This window comes from Pavona decussata, unplaced genomic scaffold (genome assembly GCF_977016875.1).
Source record: "Pavona decussata unplaced genomic scaffold, jaPavDecu1.1 SCAFFOLD_214, whole genome shotgun sequence".
Taxonomy (NCBI): Eukaryota; Metazoa; Cnidaria; class Anthozoa; order Scleractinia; family Agariciidae; genus Pavona; species Pavona decussata.
Genome location: NW_028145619.1, coordinates 254,552 through 273,942, shown reverse-complemented (window position 1 = coordinate 273,942; position 19,391 = coordinate 254,552). Strand labels below are relative to the sequence as shown.

At 40.0% G+C, this 19,391-nt stretch overlaps 2 protein-coding genes across 2 annotated transcripts in view; one reads left to right on the top strand and one right to left on the bottom strand.

The window, feature by feature from the left end:
• The first annotated feature begins 1,179 nt into the window (after positions 1 to 1,179).
• Positions 1,180 to 17,288, top strand: LOC146460083 (allantoinase, mitochondrial-like). Its single transcript, XM_085088395.1, has 11 exons — positions 1,180 to 1,351; positions 3,679 to 3,830; positions 4,847 to 4,961; positions 5,686 to 5,832; positions 7,766 to 7,814; positions 8,363 to 8,456; positions 9,656 to 9,842; positions 11,151 to 11,289; positions 11,933 to 12,105; positions 13,528 to 13,560; positions 15,661 to 17,288. The coding sequence occupies exons 1-11, from the start codon at positions 1,202 to 1,204 to the stop codon at positions 15,811 to 15,813; spliced, it is 1,392 nt and encodes a 463-aa protein (XP_084944521.1). The 5' UTR covers positions 1,180 to 1,201; the 3' UTR covers positions 15,814 to 17,288.
• Positions 17,281 to 19,391, bottom strand: part of LOC146460082 (kinesin heavy chain-like) — a 37,170-nt gene continuing 35,059 nt past the window's right edge. Inside the window, exon 30 of the mRNA XM_085088369.1 lies at positions 17,281 to 19,275. Within this exon, the coding sequence (XP_084944495.1) occupies positions 19,238 to 19,275 (38 nt within the window). The 3' untranslated portion in view covers positions 17,281 to 19,237. The remainder of the gene's footprint in view (positions 19,276 to 19,391) is intronic.

Below are 19,391 nucleotides of genomic sequence, written 5' to 3'. Positions count from 1 at the left end.
CATCACAACGTACACAATTACGGCTGGGAACCAACAAGCGAAGGACACTGCTATCACTGTGAACAAAGTTTTCGAGAGTTTGATGTGCCGTTCCATGTTTCGCCTTTGATTGTAGTCGAAAATTCTGGGCGAGTGTTTTAAGTGAGAGCGAATCTTTATATAAGTTGCGCAAATAATGAAAAGGCACAAAACGACAGCTGAGTTCGTTGCAATGGTCGAATACACTTCTTCCCAAGCCTGGTAAGCGGGCAGGACGTAAACGACAGCCACGCCGATCCCGGAAGCCCAAATAAATGCGATGCTATAAATGTATACTTTAACGCTCGCTGTTCGGTGAAGAAACGAATGCAAGATGGCGATGGCGCGCTGTAGAGAATTGAAAGCTAGTGAAATAACTGACATACAAGAAAATGTTACCAAAAATGTTGACAACACGTAGCCGTCAAGATTACTGTGGACAGTGTCAAAACTTGACGGTTTACCGTTCGCACTTCTGCCGAACGCTTTCGCGTTATAGCACGGAGGCCCGTGAAGAATGCTGGAAAGGATTAGTTACCTATGTGTCTGGGGTAATTGTGGTAAAACATTATTTGACAGGCTACAGAAGCTTCAGAACCGTGCCGCTAGCGTTTTAACCTTTTCTAGCTATGATGCTGATGCTAACCGTTTAATTAGACAACTCGATTGGAAAGACTTGAGCACTCAATTTCAAATACAGAAAGCCATAATGGTATACAAGTCTTTAAATTTGTTAAACGAAACGAAACGCATTACTCCTTGAGGGACTCTGTTAACAAACTATTTGTCCCATTTCGGCGAACTAATTTCATGAAAAACAGCTTTAGTTATAGCGGAACAGTTCTCTGGAACAACCTGCCCTGTCATGTGAAAGAAGCAAAATCTGTTAGTCAATTTAAAAGATTAGTTAATGATCATTTTTAATGTTAGAGTACTAGTATACACGGCATTCATGAAAAACAGGTTTTAGTAAGTTTTATACTCCTGATGGATTTTCCGGTGTTTAAATAAAGATTTATTGGTTATTGATTATTAAATAAAATCCCCGATCCGCAGCCAAACGCAAACGATCCCTGATCTCCGATCCTCGATCCTCGATCCTCGATCCGCGATGCCCGATCCAGTTTTCCATCAATTTGTTTTCCGTGACTCGAAGCCGGGGGTGGGCTTAGGAAAACCCAATATGGCGGAGGCAGAAGAACTTTTGATCGTCAAAGGAAAAAGAATTGTCCTTCCAGATTGCACTTCTTCGGGATGTATCATTGTGCAGAACGGGAAAATTGTCGGTATAGAAAGTGGATTCGATTTGAGTCACATGACGTCCGGAGCAAAGGTGAGTTCAAGCCTCACGTAACACAACGAACTCCGATCTAGCTGCCGCTTTTACACGAGAGGACGCATTATCCGTCTGGACGAACGTGGAAAAACATTTTTGTTCGTCTGGTTATGGGTCTTTAGTATAAACACGGGCACAGGACGCATAAAAAGCGTAATGGTTGGTCTAGACTCACTCTGGACGCAAAACATTATGCGCGCTTCTTGTGCCCGTCTTACAAAAGTTCAAGAGTCGCAATTGTTCACGCATTAAATTTCTCTGATTCAAACACTTCGTTTTGATGTAGAAAATTACCAGCAAAGTAATCAGTGAAAATTCGGCAATTCTGGTTTTGTCTCAAACATTTAGTTCGTAGATTTTGGACCATTTCAAAGTCGACCTTAGCTTTTGTTTTACTGGAAACTATTTTAAAATCATGATCAAATAATCACGTCTTTTTATGTACGTTTTTGAGGAAAAGTTCTTTCTACGTTTTTAGTCCCTTTCATTGAAACTTGGTACCTTTTACAAATCTCTCTGCCAACAAATAAAAATCGGGATTTGGTACCTTCATCGAAGGTGTCTGCCATGTCCACGTACCATCGTATCAACAGTACAGGAGGAGACCTCATTATACAAGCATTTGCCTTCCTGGGGTCTCCTCCCCAATCACTATTTACTATACAATCTTGTAAACTAAGTATTTTTTTTTCTCTTTGTTTGTAATTTAGGCAAAAATGCACTTTATGTAAGTAAGAAATTCATCATATAGGACTAGTGAAATTTTGTAATATTTATGAATATGCAGTTCCAAAAAAACCCCATACCTACCCCATGGAAGGTCATTAGAAATTCCTAAGGGGGGGGGGGGGGATCTTAAAAGTCAAAATTTTAGAAGCGAAGCAGGGTTGGAAACTTAAATTTCTCAGCACTCGCCCTCTGGGCGAGTGACATACATTCAGATTGTGCTTGCCCGGATATGTTTTCACTCGCCAAATACTCCCTCCCCCCAAAAAACAAAAACTAAAAAAAGCACAGGAAACAACTTTGATGTTGAGGTTGATAGTTTTTCTTGTTGTTTTAGTTTATTACAAGCACTGTTTTAGCTTACTATTGAATCATTTCTTCCGCATCTCAGCGTCTGATTCATAGTCTGACACCACCCTCATCGTCATCTCCAACACTGTCATCGTTCTTTTCAGTGAAGACAACTTCCTCCTCATCCTCTTCTTCTCGATCTCGTCTTCTCATAATCTCTAGCATCTGCCTTTTGAGGAGTTTCTTTCACCACCTTTTTGTTGTGAGTTTTAGATACTCCGGGAAAATATCTCCACATCTTCAAATCAAAAACACGCGAGGGAAAACACTAGACCAGGAGAGTGGCCCTGCACTAAACAGTCACCAATTCATAATTCAGTGTTCTCAGTGGAGTGGTTTGTTTATGACCAGCAGTAATAGGACTACTAGTGGGTACTTCATGTAACTATTACTTGAACAGAAGCCATTTCTTTTACGGGTCTTTTATGAAGCAGAAAGTTTGCATGTATGTGCCAGGTTTCTAAAGCTTTCAGAATGTGAAAAAGTACCTATGTTTAGACTAAATCTTGTCAAAAACTTTCAGTTACAGTTTTATTTTCCTGAAGATGAAAATTCTACTCGCCAAACCAGGCGAGTAACCTGAGATTTCCACTCGCCCGACGGGCTTGACACTCGCATTGGCGAGTGGACGAGCGCCAATTTCGAACCCTGCAAAGTATGAGGCTAACTGGAATATCCTGGGGGAGGGAGGGATACAAAACAAAAACCCTTCTGTTGGGGGGGAGTATGGATATTTTCTGGAACTGCACAATTAGTGGTGGTAATTATAAAATGTACGTATTCAAGCTGTAATCGTAAATGAAACTTTTAATAAAGCAGGGTGTAACTAATCAAGAGAAATCGATCATCAAAAAGCTACATGATCAATTAATCACAAAGTTTTTAACCTGTTCATTCTGATATTAGGTAATGTTTAAAACAATTGAGCAGCAGTGTTTTATCAGGATTTAAAACCACGAGGCGCAGCCGTGTGGTTTTTGACCTGATAAAACATGCGCTGAGAGTTTTTTGAACAGCTTCAAAATCATTCCTGGAAAAGCGTGTGTCAAGAGAGTTCATAACAATGATGCTTTTGTGAACGTTGGAAATTAGCATACGAGAAAAACATTAAACACTGCATACTAATAAGGAGAAGGTTTTATCGGGTTTTAAAACCACTGCACCTGATGTTTTATCGACCATTTGATAGGTCAATGGACTTATGAATTAGTAAATGAGTTTTTGAAAGAAATTTAAATTCTCTTCAGGTGTTAGATGCAGGGGATCTTGTTATTATGCCAGGAGTCGTTGACAGTCATGTACATGTTAATGAGCCTGGAAGAACTGAGTGGGAAGGATTCGCAACAGCTACACAAGCTGCTGCTGCTGGTGGGATCACGACTATTGTAGACATGCCTTTGTAAGTCTCCTGTGAGTGGTTTGTTATCATTATTATTTTGTCTCTGCATTTCCAAGAGCCTCCAGACAGGGGAGGGGAGGAAAGATGGCACAGAGGTGAGGGGTTTTGCTAAAAGGTGGCCTGCCGCCAACCTCAAAGCCCACGGCCCACGGCCCAACGGTCTATGGCCCAGCAGCCCGTGGCTGTGGGCTTTGAGGTAGGCCTGTGGGCCACAGCGCCATGAACTGTAAATGGGGCTGTGGGCTGCCGAGCTGTGAGCAGTGAGGTGGGCTGCGGGCAGCAGCCTGTGGGCCATGTGTCGTGGGCCACTGGGGTGCAGGCCGCCTTTTAAAAAAACCCAGTGGTGAGAGCACTTTCCTCCCACCAATGTGGCCCAGGTTTGATTCCCAGAGATCACGTGTGGGTTGGGTTTGTTGGTACTCTGGCTTTCCCCTCTACTCAAAAACCAACTTTTTCAAATTCCAATTAGATCTGAATTATCATCAACCACTTTATCATGAGCCTCTGGCTCGGGCGATTATGCAAGCACTTCCTGTGTGATTGACATTAAGTAAGTTAGCTAACTTTTACACATTATAACAGTGAATAGTATGGGAATGTGTGTTGCATTTTTCCTAACCTCAGAACAAAACATTGTTCTGTTACAGTGCCGCGCGCCTTACCGTGGCCACCCAACAAACATTTTTTTACAAGTTAGTCATAGAATACAAAACAACATGTTTTGTTGGGTGGGCACAGTAAGGTGCATCTCACTTCATGATAATGGGACAAAGTTGCACTGAGAGGAGAAAAACTTGTGGTGATCTGGCTAACTTACATATAGTTCGTATATGTACTGGCATTTGACACGTCAGTCCTGCATATTGATAGGCTAGGCAATGTCACAAGTGTTCTTAAAGAAAGAAAGTTAATACTATTACAGACTATATCAGTGACCACTTGTCACAGAATAATTATTATGTCCCAAAATCTGCAGAAGTGAGATCTTATTGTCTTGCTACTCATTCAATTTATAGAAATTCCATTCCACCAACAACCACTCTGGATGGCTTCTACACTAAACTGAACAGCGCCAGGAACAAGTGCTGGACGGATGTTGCTTTCTGGGGAGGGGTGGTACCTGGAAATCAGGTATTGAAGTGACAGACCTTCTAAACATGGTTGTCAATTTTTTTTGCCCTTAGTTTTCATTTTCCTCAATCACAAATCCAACAAAATAAGAAACAATTATTGAAAATTTTGGTCACTTTATCCCTGCTTCAAGATGCACAAATTCACACCAGCTTAATTTCATGTTTTAATTCTGAATGGGAACATCAGATGAGAGGAACTGACCCAGTAACATAAATAAAATAAAATAACATCATGATAAGTTTTTGCATCATGAGAAACTTGGAAAAAATTCAAGCTCCAGATGGGATTTGAACCCACAACCCTCCGTGATCTAGTCAGATCCCATCTGGAGCTCAGATTGTTTTCTGAGTTTCCCATGATGCAAAAACATATCATGATGTTATTTCTAACAATAAAACAGAGTCACAGTATACGTGTGACTTTACAAATGTTCATTATCACATTACGCAGCTTAAAACAGTGGAATCAGATAAATTGAAAGTGGCATCTATTAATAAAAGATCAAGATGAATTATCCCCCAGTCTGGCCTGGCCTTGAAAAATTTGCCTTTGTAGGACAAGGCAACATATTGAAAAGTTGACTCAACTTTGCAAAAATTTGTTAAACCCTGCCACAGGGTGTATATTTAAGGACTTCTAAAAACGTTTTGACTTCTGTAGTGTTTATTTAGTTTTTAGTTGTCATGAGCTATTTTTTAATGTCTATTTTCTTGGTTGACAGGCTGAAATAAAGCCTATGGTCAATGCAGGTGTCAAAGGATTCAAGTGTTTTCTTGTGCACAGTGGTGTTGATGAGTTCCCGTGTGTCACAGAGAATGACGTCAGGTTGGCAATGCAACAAATGCAAGGAACAGATGCTGTGTTTCTGGTATGTATTATGTATTGGACCAGGGATGGTGCAGTGGTGAGAGCACTTGCCCCCCACCAATATGGCCTGGGTTTGATTCCTGGACTTGGCGTTCTATGCGGCATCATATTGCATATTGAGTTTGTTGTTGGTTCTGGTCCTCACTCTGAGAGTTTTTCTCTGGGTTCTCAAGTTTTCCCCTCTCCTCTAAAACCAACATTTCCAAATTCCAAATTATTGATCTGGAATCTGAGGGCCACAGGTTTGTCAGTCGTAACAGACTGTTAAGTGTCACTCAAACAAAGTTGAGTTACAGTCGACTCCCGATAACTCAAGACTTTAAGGGAAATTGAAAAAGGTTCGAGTTATTGGGAGTTCAAGTTATTGAGGGTAAAATTATATAGAAAATGACTTGACTGAAAAGGAAAATTTGTTTTGAGTTAGCGCAAGGTTCAAGTTAGCGAGGGTTCGAGTTATTGGGAGTCAACTGTATTTATTTACAATTTTTGTTGTAACTTGACTAGCAAATTTAACCCTCAAAGCCAAATACCAGAATGCACATTCTTCCAGCCAGCTGTTCTCATATATTAATGCCCTGATACTATTTGGGAGAATTTGTTTAAACATAAAGAAATTTTATTTCTAGTGATCATTCCTTTATTCTCATAACCTCCATGCTTGATAAAGTAGTGATGCCGGTCACTTTTGGCACTTAAAGGATTAACAGTTGCCAATGGCATATAGAGTCCTAAAGTGTGACGTCACAAATATTTGAATTTTTGAAATTATGGGATTTGTTAATATACTCGGAAAAAGTATGATGAAAATGCCTACTTGCCTAAAATCAGCATCTTATTGCAATTTGGGAGCAAGATATTAGCTCTGTTATGCCCTGGTGACTCCATACAAATCCTTCTAATTTTGTCTCAGTTCTTAACGTTTGGAACTGAGACAAAATTAGAAGGATTTGTTTGAAGTCACCAGAGCATAACAAAGCTAATATCTCGCTCCCAAATTGTAATAAGATGTTGATTTTTGGCAAGTAGGCCTTTTTTCATCATGCTCTTTCCAAGTATATTAACAAATCCCCTAATTTCGTAAATTTAGTTTTTGTGACGTCATCACTTTAGGACTCTATTTGAATATTGTGGAGGCACAAACTGGGGCAGTCAGGTTAGCATGTTAGACTTTTCAAGCTGATGGTGGGAAGATCAGAGGGTTGGTGGTATGAGGCTTGGTTGGTCTCTGCATTACTGTGAATGTTTCCATCTAAAAAAAAAAAAGACAAGAAAGTTTGTTCCACATTTTCTGTCTTCGTCCAGGTGTATAAAATGTAAATGGGTGGTGGTAGTGACATCCTGCGGGGGTAGACTTTAGTCCCATCCAGGAGGAAGTAGCAATACTCTCAGTTGCTTATTACTTCATGCCAGAGAAACTGAATCAACTTAAAGGAGAAGTATCACACGAATTTGATGTCATTTCAAAACCCAAACAATGTTTGTCTGTCAACAGAAACAAAACATAATTGACTAGTTTGGTGGTAAATTGTTACTCGAGTGCAATAGAACTATCCAGAGACAGAGTAGGTCAGAATGGATTGAACTTGAAAAATGTTAGGCTAAAGTTTTTCAAGTTCTTGCATTTTTGTTTCCAAGATGTGCTAGAACAGATCACGAGATGTTCCTTTCAAGAATTGAGTTGATTTCTTTCCTCTTGTTGTTCTAGAATTCTTTTGTAGCTAAGTGAAGGTCTTAATGTCCCCCTTTTTTAATGAGAGGTCAAAAACCCCATGACACTTTCCCTTTAAATTCATCAAGAGTTGATAAACACAGACATCACATGTGCATAACGATGTTTCCTGCATCAGCAGTCGTTTTGTACTTAAAACTTTTACATTTCACTATGCTAGGTTGTGTTGCCACTTTTAACATCTGAAAAATGTACGTTTGTTTAGTTCCATGCAGAAGTTGAGTTGCCCCAAGAACCAGACAACGCCAGTAGAGGTATGTACATTAAATTTTATCATTTCAACAATTTAGTAATCCTCCTGAACACCTTGACAGTTTGCCTTTTCATTAATTTTTTTTAACGGCTTTATTGGACAGGACAAAAAAACAGCTAAAAATAATAATAAAAAAAAATAATCGTAATGATTGTTATATTCAGACTTATTTAAGTTTATGTACCACATTCAGCCACTTATTTGGCAACTGATCATGGATGTTTTATCCAAAACATGTTTTGCACCAAACTCAGTAACGTTGTGCTCATATTTAGAATATTAGCTGGTATGAAAATTCAGAAGAATTAAATGTGAACGAGATCAATAGGGTCAGTGAGAATGGGACGCAGGACCCATGTGAGGCACATTCCCTTGAAAAAGTAAAAAACTTAAGAACTATGGTAAAGCAATGAAAACAACATTAAGAAATAAACAAACAAAATTAGGAGCTGTGGCATGGGCAATCTCTAGAGAGGGACCATGTGCACAGCATGCCTTAAGTCATTTTCACTCATGCTATGCTCATGTTGTATCACGTCTACTTTTCAGACCCTTCCAAGTACACCACTTTTCTACAGTCTCGTCCAGAGGCCATGGAAAACCAAGCTATTGAGCTAGTGATTAAGCTTTGCAGAGAATACAGGTCACTATTATTCAGTCAAATAACTCTTTCTAGCATAATTTACGATGAGTAGTCCCTTCTTTTAAGCACTTCAGTGAAGTGGCCTATCCTTTATTAAGATTGTTTATTTGACCTTTGCTGCATTGGGTTATTCCAGAAAAAATGCACACCCCCCCCCCCCCCCGACGGATGGGGTCGTTTTTTAACCCCCCCTCTCACCTGGATTTCCTGAAGCATGAGACCCCCCCCCCCCCCTCCCGTGAGAATTTCCAGAATCCCATCCGTCGGGGAGGTGTGGATTTTTTCTGGAACAACCCATTGTAAACACCAGCATCATGTAATTTGAGCATCACGACAGCCATTATCTTAATATTAATAGCGAAATTGTAAGGGTTTGTATGGGAAAGTAGTATCTTATTGGAATGGAAGGCAAATAGTTCCTAATGTTGCCTTCAAATTAATAGGATACTTTTTCCCCATACAAACCCTGATACATTACAAAGGTCAATATAAATTGTAGAGCTTAGTCAGCCTGTGGTTAAATGGTAAGTGGTTGAACTTCTGGGTGGAAGCCTGTCCTAAGAAATACCAGAATCAACAGTGTAGGGTACTACCTAATAAAACGACTATGTTTAGAATTTTGATCACTTTTTCATTGTTCAACCTTACACCCGGTTTGTGTTCTACACCTCGCTCATTTCAGGACCTCGGCATCAGGCATGAAATCTTGATTTTAATCTTCCCACTGATTAGGTACAGATTTCATGCCTGATGCCGAGGTCCTGGAATTCGCGAGGTGTAGAACACAAACCAGGTGTAAGGTCGAACAATGAAAGCGCAATTAGGCACCATGCCGAAACAACAGATCACCACATTTGACAAGACTACGTTGAAATTGTAGGAAGAAACGTAAACAGTAAGCAAGAACGCCTTTTTCTGGAAGTATTACATTCCATCCAAGACCACAACTCTGTTAACGAACATTTATATTTCCCAGAGGTTTATTTACCTATAGCAACATCCCTTGGGACAGGCGGCAAATTAGAACCATAAATTATGCAATCGACACTGTTTCAAACTCTGACAAAGGCAACAGAAGGTTGCCGAAAATTTAGTTTTTAAAAAGTTTTTATCAAATCAATTTACTATTTTAGATCAGGTTCAAATAGTTTTAATTGAAACACGTCGTCTTATCTCATGTTATCATCTTTCTTTTTTAGGGTACCTTGTCATATCGTGCACCTTTCTTCAGCCAGTGCTTTGCCCATGATCAGAAAGGCCCGAGAGGAGGGGGTCCCTCTCACGATAGAAACCACGCACCACTATCTGTCGCTCCTAGCTGAGGATGTACCTAATGGTGCCACTCAGTTTAAATGTTGTCCACCAGTGAGAGACGCTTTAAATCAAGTCAGTACACAACAACAACAACAACAACAACAACAACAACAACAACAATAACAACAATATATATGTTTTGGTTTAATTTAATCTTTGGTTTAAATTTTATCTTCCAATTGTTCTGGGTATGGTAATGTATGACAATGAGATTGAAACAAAAAGAAAAAGAAAATTTAATCCACGGATAAAATTGAACCACAACATACACTTATATATTGCCAAATCAATAATAGGTCATGGCGCTTTACAATGAAAAAAATGCTAAAAGGAAGGAATGTTAAGTTAAAAACTAAATTATCTAAAAACAGGCTTATTTGCTTTTAAACAAGTAGTACAAAAACACAAATACAGTTGACGAATGTGAACTCTGATTGAGCGGTCTTTTTTTGACTGTTGTTAAAACTAAAGATATTATTCCTGCCGATCACCGCAAATATGAACAGTCAAATGATCAAACAGAACTCGAAGCAACTGGCGGGAAAACGCGTGCGAGCAATTTACGATTTATTTCAGTTTTGCTTCTCATTGGTTGAGAACCAATCATGTTGCAGAGGAAAGCAAAACGAAAGTAAACACCAGTTACCTACAACACTCCATTGAAAACCGCTCTATTTATGGACACCTCTTTCTTATTACTGAACAGTCAGTCAATCAAATGTCCCTAGATCCCCAAGCCATTTCAGTGAGGGATGGTGTAAGCTATTGATTGAGCAGTGTATGTTAAAGTGCGAAAGTGAACCCATGAATTTCCCACTGAGCCTTAGCCCTCGTAAGGAAATGGGAGGTAACACGGGGCAAAGAAAAAAATCTTTGACCTCGGCGGGAATCGAACCCACGACCTCCGTATTTGATCGTCCGTTGCACTATCGACTGAGCTGCGAGGCTAGACTAGAGCAAGTCGTGGATGATTATGGTGGTAATTGCGACAATGTGAATGTGAAGGGTATAAATTGACCAGACCTAGGACGAGGCCGGGGGAGGGGGGGGGGGGGGGGTTACTAAAAAAAATTTAATACGGGGAGGCTCCGCCCCGAGGTCCGACCCCTTACCCTTTTATATCCCCCGGGGTCAAAAGATGGTGCTTAAGGAAATATTGGAACAGCTTTGCGCAATAAAACTTTTGCTTACAACTGTGGCGCATAAGTTTCTTTTTCAGGGACAATACTGTATTCCAGTTTTCATTGTTTTCATATATAAGTTCACACTATGATTAAACTCGAATTTTTAAATGAACATGTATCCAATAATCTGATTTACGCATAAGTTGGATAGTAACCATCTCAACATGGACGATTTTCTTCCTTTTTTCGTTTTAAGGAAGCTTTATGGGAAGCCCTCAAGTCACGTGACATCGACTTGGTAATATCAGACCACTCCCCCTGTACAGCGGACTTGAAACTCTTGGAAAAAGGAGATTTCATGGCGGCCTGGGGAGGAATATCCGGGGTGCAGTATGGTACGTGGAAAGAAAAACTTTTAACTTCTCGCTGGGTTTGTACCTGCTAGCAGAGGTTTCTTTCTGGAAAGTCTTTTAGCGTGTACGAAGTTGTTCGCGTCTCTAGTATTCAGCGTAGTGGCTAGTGTATTGTGCCCGAGAGAAACCCAGCCGAGCAATACAAAAGTAAAAGCCTCTGTTGGCATGGTATGGGTTTGTTACTTTCGAGCTAAATGCACGCGAGTTTCAGTTTTGTGGCTTCACCGCCAATCGCTGCTTTCGCCTGCGCGTTGAAATGTTGTCTTTGAGCAAACGAGACGAGCTACGCAAGGAACCAAAATGAAACGTACCCAAACAAGTCCAATTGAAACGAGTAGGAAAAGGTCCGCTAGAGCTTAATGGCAGAAAGGCACTCCGATAATTCTTGATTACCACTAACAGAAGTCATAATCTCTGATTAAGGCTCCTATCGAAATTAAAGGCAGTTTACGGGACGTAGTTCCCGGTATTGTGGTCTGGTCTTTGTGTGTATATTATCATGGTTGGGTGGGAAAATGCTCGGGGACATTAGCTGCATTAAACTACTCTACAATCCGAGGGTTAATAAAGATTGATGATGATGATGATGATGATACCAAGGTCATCATGTTTGTTTTCTCTCCAGGTTTGTCTATCTTTTGGTCTCAGGCCTCCAGCCGAGGTTTCTCTTTGCATGATCTCGTTCGTGTTATGTGTGAAGAGCCTGCAAAGTTGAGTCGCTTGAGTCACCGGAAAGGAAAAATTGCCGTTGGTATGGATGCCGATTTCGTGCTTTGGGATCCCAACGAATCTTTTGTGGTAAGTGGAAAATAAAGTTGAATTTGTAGAAAAAGAAGGCGCGTTCACACGATAAAGTAAAGCGTAAAGGCGAAGTGTTTTGGCGTTTTTGACGCCTTTTGTTAAAAATGGTGAAACAAGACCTTCACTTAGCTACAAAATAATTCTAGAACAACGAGAGGAAAGAAAGCAACTCAATTCTTGGAGGGAACAACTCGTGACCTGTTCTAGTGCATTTTGGAAACAAAAATGCGTTTCAATCCATTCCGACCTACTTTGTCTCTGCCCAGAGGCACTAATCCTCTTTTTTGACAAACAGACATTTTTAGGTTTTGAAAGATCAAGTTCGCGTGATACTTCCCCTTTAAAATCCTGGCGTCACAAAAACAGATAGAAAACGCGGTGACTTTTTCCGAGTTGACGATCTTTACAATAATGTTTGTTAGCAGCCTGTGTAGTTGCGATGTATTTGAAACCCTGAAAAAAAAATTAGTCTGGTCTTACTTGTCTTCATCATCTTCGCTTTGTTTTTTACTTTAACGAGACCAGTTTTGGCGAATTCTATCCGGCGATTCATTGTAACACCACGAAGTTTGTTTCCTTTCCGAAAGAAACACATGACAGATGTTATTTAATAAATAAATCTCTTTACTCAAGCAGCTGCTGTATCGGAGGATGATGCCCTCTGCCAATCGGTTGAAACATTGCCATCAAACTTTCACAGTTGCCTTCGAAGCTTTGTTTCTCGGCGAACTGTTCGTCTTTCGGAAAATCTCTCATCCTTGGGCACAATCCTCCAGCAAGCTGAAAAATATCTTATTTGTTTTACAACCATCCGTTTAAATTCTGAAACGCATGCGCCTGACCTAAAAAAGACAAAACAGCCAGTGATGGCGATGGCTGATTGCAAGCTGACTAGTGATTAGATTACAACAGTTTAGACCTAAAAATGTGACTTTCTTTCTTTATTTTTTTCTCTTTGAAAAAAAGAGGCGATGGATATTAAATCGCACGACTGTTATCGTCTCATTTTGTACTACGTGACGTGTTTTGTCCAGTAAGAACGCGCGGAAATTGGAAATTACTCGTGTGGTTGTTGTAAACTGTCCTCTCTTTTAGAAGCAGAATTCTCAAACTCATTAATAATTCATCAAGAGAAAACAAAGAAAATCACTACCGTGACCGTGGTTTGGATATGTGTTCCTAATTACCATAAAATTTTGCCAACTTTAGCCTTGAATTTCTCCAAGAATTATTAATCATTTGAGAAGCCATATCAAACACTCGAAAGTGTGTTTCAACAGATATCCAAACACCTCGAAGTCGTTTAAAAAAACTGGGCTGCGTCTCGTTTTTTTCAACCTACTTCTCATTGTTGGATATCTGACGAAACACATCTTCTCGTGTTTGAAAAATTACTAAACACGGTCTTTTCCCTTACAGGTTGATCAGAAAAATACCAGGCATAAAAACAAGGTATTGATTATTCAAGCATCCTCACTCAGTCTTTATTAATCTAAGAAATGAAATTGCGCGCGCGAGCAATGTAGCATCCGTGGAATAGACTCTTCTCCAAAATGGGGGCCGAAAATTCAACTAAGTTAGAATTAAAAACGTATACCAACACTTGAAAGAGGACTTTTACTTTAGTAACCCTGCAAAGTTTCAGAATATCAGGTGTAATATCAGCTGAGAAAATGTAAGTTGAAAAATGGAAAATTTACGGGCGTTTGTATGTTGACTGGGGGTATGACGTATACCCCCAGTCATACAAATGTCTGTAAATTTGTCAAATTTCATCTTACGTTTCCTAAGCTGATATAACACCTAATACGCTGAAACTTTGAAAGGTTACTAAAGTAACGGTGCTCTTTCCAGTGCTGGTGTCAGTTTTTCTTTCAGTTCACATTTCAAATAGAAGAAAGATCCTCGCAGTTACTACGCAACTTAAGCAGTTGCGAAAAGAATGCCTGAAAATTTTTTTTCAGGCTTTATATTAGCAACTGCTTAAGTTGCGTAGTAACTGCGAGGATCTTTCTTTTATTTGATCTTTTATCCGCAGTTCAAACATATGTTTCATATATTTACATTTATTCATTCAAATCTGTTGCCGCCATTTTGGAGAAGGGTCTATTGAGGGAAAGTTCGATCATCCCACGAACATTTCCCAACAGTATTTAGACGACACTGCAGTATCATCTTGCATGCTGGACAATTCTCGTTTAGCACGGTAAAATTTTTAATTTTGATGAAGGCTGGCCAAGTGCGAGTCTTATCTTTTACAAACTAGTGAATATATAGACTGTTCACAGTCCCCTATTTTTCCGTGAGATTTTCGAGACTCGTACGCTTCGGTCGAACTCCCGCCATCTTGGTTTATAAAGGCGAGCGCAACCTGGGGAGAGTGCCTAAACTACCGAAGGGGATCCTAGTCAGGGTACGTTGAATCGGTGAGGAGGAGAGTGAAAAATATTTTTCCTATCGCCTCCCCACTCCTGCTCCCCTCAGTCGTTTGGGCACTCTCCCCAGGTTGCGCTCGCTTTTACAAACCAAGATGGCGGGAGTTCGATGGAAGCATACGAGTGTCCAAAATCAAACGGAAAAATAGGGTGCTGTGAATAGTAGTAATAGTCTATTGAATATAGCGTTCCGTTAAGTCTGAGAATTGTTACGGATGTTTGTGTGGAGACGGCAAGTGTCTGCCCGTCTCCACGCAAAGGTCTGTAAAATTTCCTAAATTTACGAAACTATATCTTCGTTATTATCTCAAACTTAGTATTTGTATTCATCTCAAGGTGTCCTTTCCAACAGTAGCAAAAGAATGTCGCTACCTGGCCTACGCAAAAAAATTCAAATTATCATTATAAACGTCTGTACCTGAACTGACAGAATCTGCCTTCTTTGAGCATCTCGGAACGGTTGTTACTAGAATGGATACTCCAAAACAAGGTTGGACCCCCTATGATTTTTACACAACAGAAGTCTTAAGATTTTTACACAACATCTTATTTCAAACGGTAAAAGATATTTAAGAAATCAAATTGGTGTACGCCTCGAACACGGTTCACTTGCTTCATATCTCCGTTCGATATCCACTAGGCACAACGAGGGCTAGCAGACGAAAATCACTTATTTCAGAGAGTTAGCCAAGACAACAAATGACAGCAAACCGTTTTTAAATCAGTGCTTTGGCCTAAATAGTGTAGATCACTGCTTAACCTCAAGTGGATGTTCCCTGTCTAAATGGAGCTATATTCTCTCAGTTCTCTGCCTAACAAATGGGCTTCTGTTCTCTTCTACGTCAGTGCTATCACGAGAAAGTTATTTTACAGTGGTCTGTTTTTCCTCCATTTAAGACGGCTACAACATGACGACGTGACTTTTGTTTTACAACCGCCCTTTTTTCCACGCCGGGGAACCACCCTCCGTCATTACCCCCTCCTTTCGGGAAAACCATCATAAGTCCCCATGAAAAGGTCTACGTACCCCCTACCCCCCTCCCCACCGGGGGGGGGGGGGGAATAGCCGATGCTTAGGAGTGTACAAGGGTTCAACGTTTTTATTTATTTATGGCAGGTGACGCCGTACCACAACATGAAATTACACGGAGTGGTGCACAAGACCATCCTACGAGGAAACGTGGTTTATGAACGGGATAGGGTGTGTGATAATCCCGCGGGACAACTAATCCTTGAAATGGGACAAGGAAGCGCGAGTTCGAAAATTTAAACTGCATAACATTGAGTGTCGTTTAAGGGATGTGGGTGAAAATAGGCCATTCCGAGTTGCTTTGACTCATTTCGAAAGCGAGGTTTTAGTGCAAAGTTTTTCATGTGAAAATTAGGTTTTATTCAGTTGCATGTGAATGAAATAAAAATGGCACGAAGCCTCGCTTTCACAATGAGGTTGCAAGCAACTCGGAAGTTGAAATTTAAAGGTGTGGATGCTAAGAACCAGTTGTAACGAGTTTCAGTGTTCTTGTAGCAATGCTCCTGTAATAGAGCGGTTTCCAATTGAGTGTAGTAAAACCAAAACCAAAGTAATTACTCTGGCCAATAGCAACAGATGTAAACAACACAACGAGCCAATCAAAATTCAAAGCAAATACATGTAACTGGCGCCAAGCGCGGGAAAACGCGTGCGGCCAAAACACGATTGGTTTGGGTTTGGATTCCCATTGGTTGAGAAAGTGGCGCGAGTTTTGTTAACCAATCACAGAGCGTAGAAATGCAATACCAAAGCAAGCGCGAAATTACTTTCACCACTCAATTGAAAACCGCTCTAATGCTACTATAATTACTTAGTAATTTCATCAGCACCTAAAATCATGGTGATACCTGGATTAAAGATGTGGAACCGACTTCAACACAGTGCCAGACGAGTCGAGGAAGTTTGGTACATACACAACTTTTAAGAAAAACGTGTAAACACTAAGTACCGACCCGATTGATGGGTTCAAACTTATGGGCCAACTGATGTTTTACATGTGACGTCATGGCGGCCATGTTGGTGTACAGGAACAATAAGATTTTTCTCCTCTGGGAGTTAACTTCCATTTTTATGCAAACTATACGAACAAATTTTCTTTTGTTTTATACACCAACATGGCGGCAATGCAAACCCCGTTCTGTAGGACTGCCACAGATTTTTATAAATCGGCTGGGTTAATGGGTATATGAAAATTAGCCTTAACTTATCTTCCAGGACAGCTTGTGACAGTTTTACATGCATTTACTCTCCGATGCTTAAGGACGGTGCCCACTAATACCGAAGTATTTTTGCGCAGTTTATGACTATGCGGGAAAAGCAGATCTTAGCAAGGGCTGTGGAAATCCAAAAAGAAAATTAGGGCTAACCACGCATTTTTTTTTGTTGAGATAATTAAGCAACAATTATTCTGAAAAGCAGTAAAATACAAAGCAATGTATGGCGTTGTTTTTCAAATTGAAGCTTTATTATCTCTGAAAAATGCATGGTTACCCCTAATTTTCTTTTTGGATACCAAAAGCACTTGCTAAATTCTTCTTTCCCCGAAAAGTTTTAAACCGTGCAAAAATATCCCTGTATTAGTAGGCACCACCCATAGGAAACCCGAGTATCGCGAGATGCACAGAACGTATGCGCAGTAACAATAGTAGGCACCGTCCTCAAGGTATAGTTAGTTTTGTAGACACCAACGACTTAATAAAGCGGGCATTTATTTTTCGAGTCGGTTTTTATTGACTGTTTTCCCCAACGACACAATCAAAAGCAAATTATACAGTCGGGAATAAACGATAAAATAAAATAACAATAAAAAAAGCTCTTGTGCTCAATGTACATGAAATATGTCCCACAACAATTACAATTTTTCTTTTCAAACCGACCCAATATTCAACAGAGCTAAATTTAAAAATAGACTTCTGTGACTATAATTAATTGAACTAGTTACAGCGCGACGCGCTCAAAAGTGACCACTTGCGTGACTGAACTGTCACCGAACTTGGATTGACCAATCAGAATTCAAAACAAAAGCTGAAAGAAAACCCACTCAAGGCCACGAGTGAAGTTTGTGTTGGGTTCTTTAAAGTTGATCACACGAAACATGCGAATTACTCAAAAAGTGGTCACATTTTGCTGCATCGTGCTAATTGAACAGCTCCTACAAAACCACCGACCAAACATCCCCAGGTGACTACCATTACCGCTCCATTACAGTCCAAAATTGAGGATAAATTCGTAACGTTACCCTAATGCGCCGAAAGGACCACGTGGTCTCATCCGATAATCTTCGGCGAATTTTCGGACAGTCCTTGAAATTTCACGGACAATACTCCGAGAAAAAGTAAACTGCCTTGAATGTAACTATCACCACTCTACATAATGTCTAGTAATAAATAAACTGATTTTCTTCATTGGATGTTTATGCAGTAGCGGTACTAATTTAAGGTTTTACAAAAGAAAAGAGTGCACGAAATCGCCAAAAGAAATTGATTAATACTCAAAGAAGATAAACCCACCAAAAGAAAAACAAAACCGCTGTTGGTATTTTTTTTCAAACCACAGACAAGTGAAACCGAAAGGAACGCTGATATGCTTATAATTCTGATTACCATCTTACGAAAAATTTCCGCGTTAAGATCTTTGCTATTTCTTTAAAAACCCTCGAAATCTGATGTCGGGAAATACGAAAATCTCTCATTTCATAGAGAAAGAAAGTTCTAGAAATATTTCCGTTCCAAAATAGCGAATATCAATTGTGGCCAAAAATGTTCTGTAATAAGGTGATTCTGTCAGTTGTAGCGATTTGCGATCGAGTGTCGAAAGTAATTAAGCGCCTGTGTTTGTTTTGCTTAACTGCGCTCTGTGATTGGTTAGCAAAACTCATCACTTTTTTAACCAATCAGAAACAGGCTAAACCAACCGCGGCTTGGTTGCACGCGTTTTCCCGCGCTTGGCAGCGGTCACGTGTATTTGCTTCGAGTTCTGATTGGTTCATGGCGCTGTTTGTGTCTATTGTAACACGCCACAGAATTGATTTGGTTTTAGTTCTTCACTCGATTGAAAATCGCTCTAATACAGCAGGCAGCCATAACAAAACCGCACAAAAACAGACACGCTTCCATCCAATAAGTCAGCGAAATTATTTACAAATAATGAAACTTAAAAGAACGAAATAAAACAAATTGAAGTTGCACACCTCAACCAAAATGCCATGATAGTAATTCAGTGGAACAAATAAACTGTTAAATATAACTTTAAGGTACACAAAATATAAATGTTACCAACTCGTCTATATCACCATTTAATCTATTGCTACTTCCATATTTCTACCGGACGCCTTGAATAAATCCCACCATCCCTGGGATGTTACCCCAGGGATATTACTTCCCTATTTCCTAGGGATATTTCCTTTCCCCTTCTCCCTTGTTGTCCGCATAATTTGCGCATGTCTATTCAATAAACCGCAGCAGTCATTTAACTTGTCCTCGAATTCTCCTGAACTCGAGACGATTGTAGAATTTAACGTCATCAACTAATTAAGCAGCCTTTCGGACGTGGAGTTTGTGACAGTTAATCGATTTGACTCTAGTCACGCGTAACGCAATAGACAAAAATAATTGACAGCCGTCACGCAACCTGTCGTTATCTCTTGCTGCCGGTCATAAAGTTTCTAGGAAGCTGACTGTTTTCTCATCTCCCAAGGACCACCTGTCACGAAAGGAAAGAAAGAGGACGTTAATGATGATCTCGTCAAAGTAGCCAACAAAATTGTGCCTGTTAATTACTTCTTCGGATGCGAAATGTTTCCGAGAATTCAAGAGTTG

What these genes read in the sequence shown, in the direction of transcription:
- LOC146460083 (XM_085088395.1), top strand. Translation starts at nt 1,202, where the DNA reads ATGGCGGAGGCAGAAGAACTTTTGATCGTCAAAGGAAAAAGAATTGTC. An exon ending in GAACAGATGCTGTGTTTCTG is followed by an intron (nt 5,833 to 7,765) that starts GTATGTATTATG and finishes ACGTTTGTTTAG; the next exon opens with TTCCATGCAGAAGTTGAGTT. An exon ending in ACCAGACAACGCCAGTAGAG is followed by an intron (nt 7,815 to 8,362) that starts GTATGTACATTA and finishes TCTACTTTTCAG; the next exon opens with ACCCTTCCAAGTACACCACT.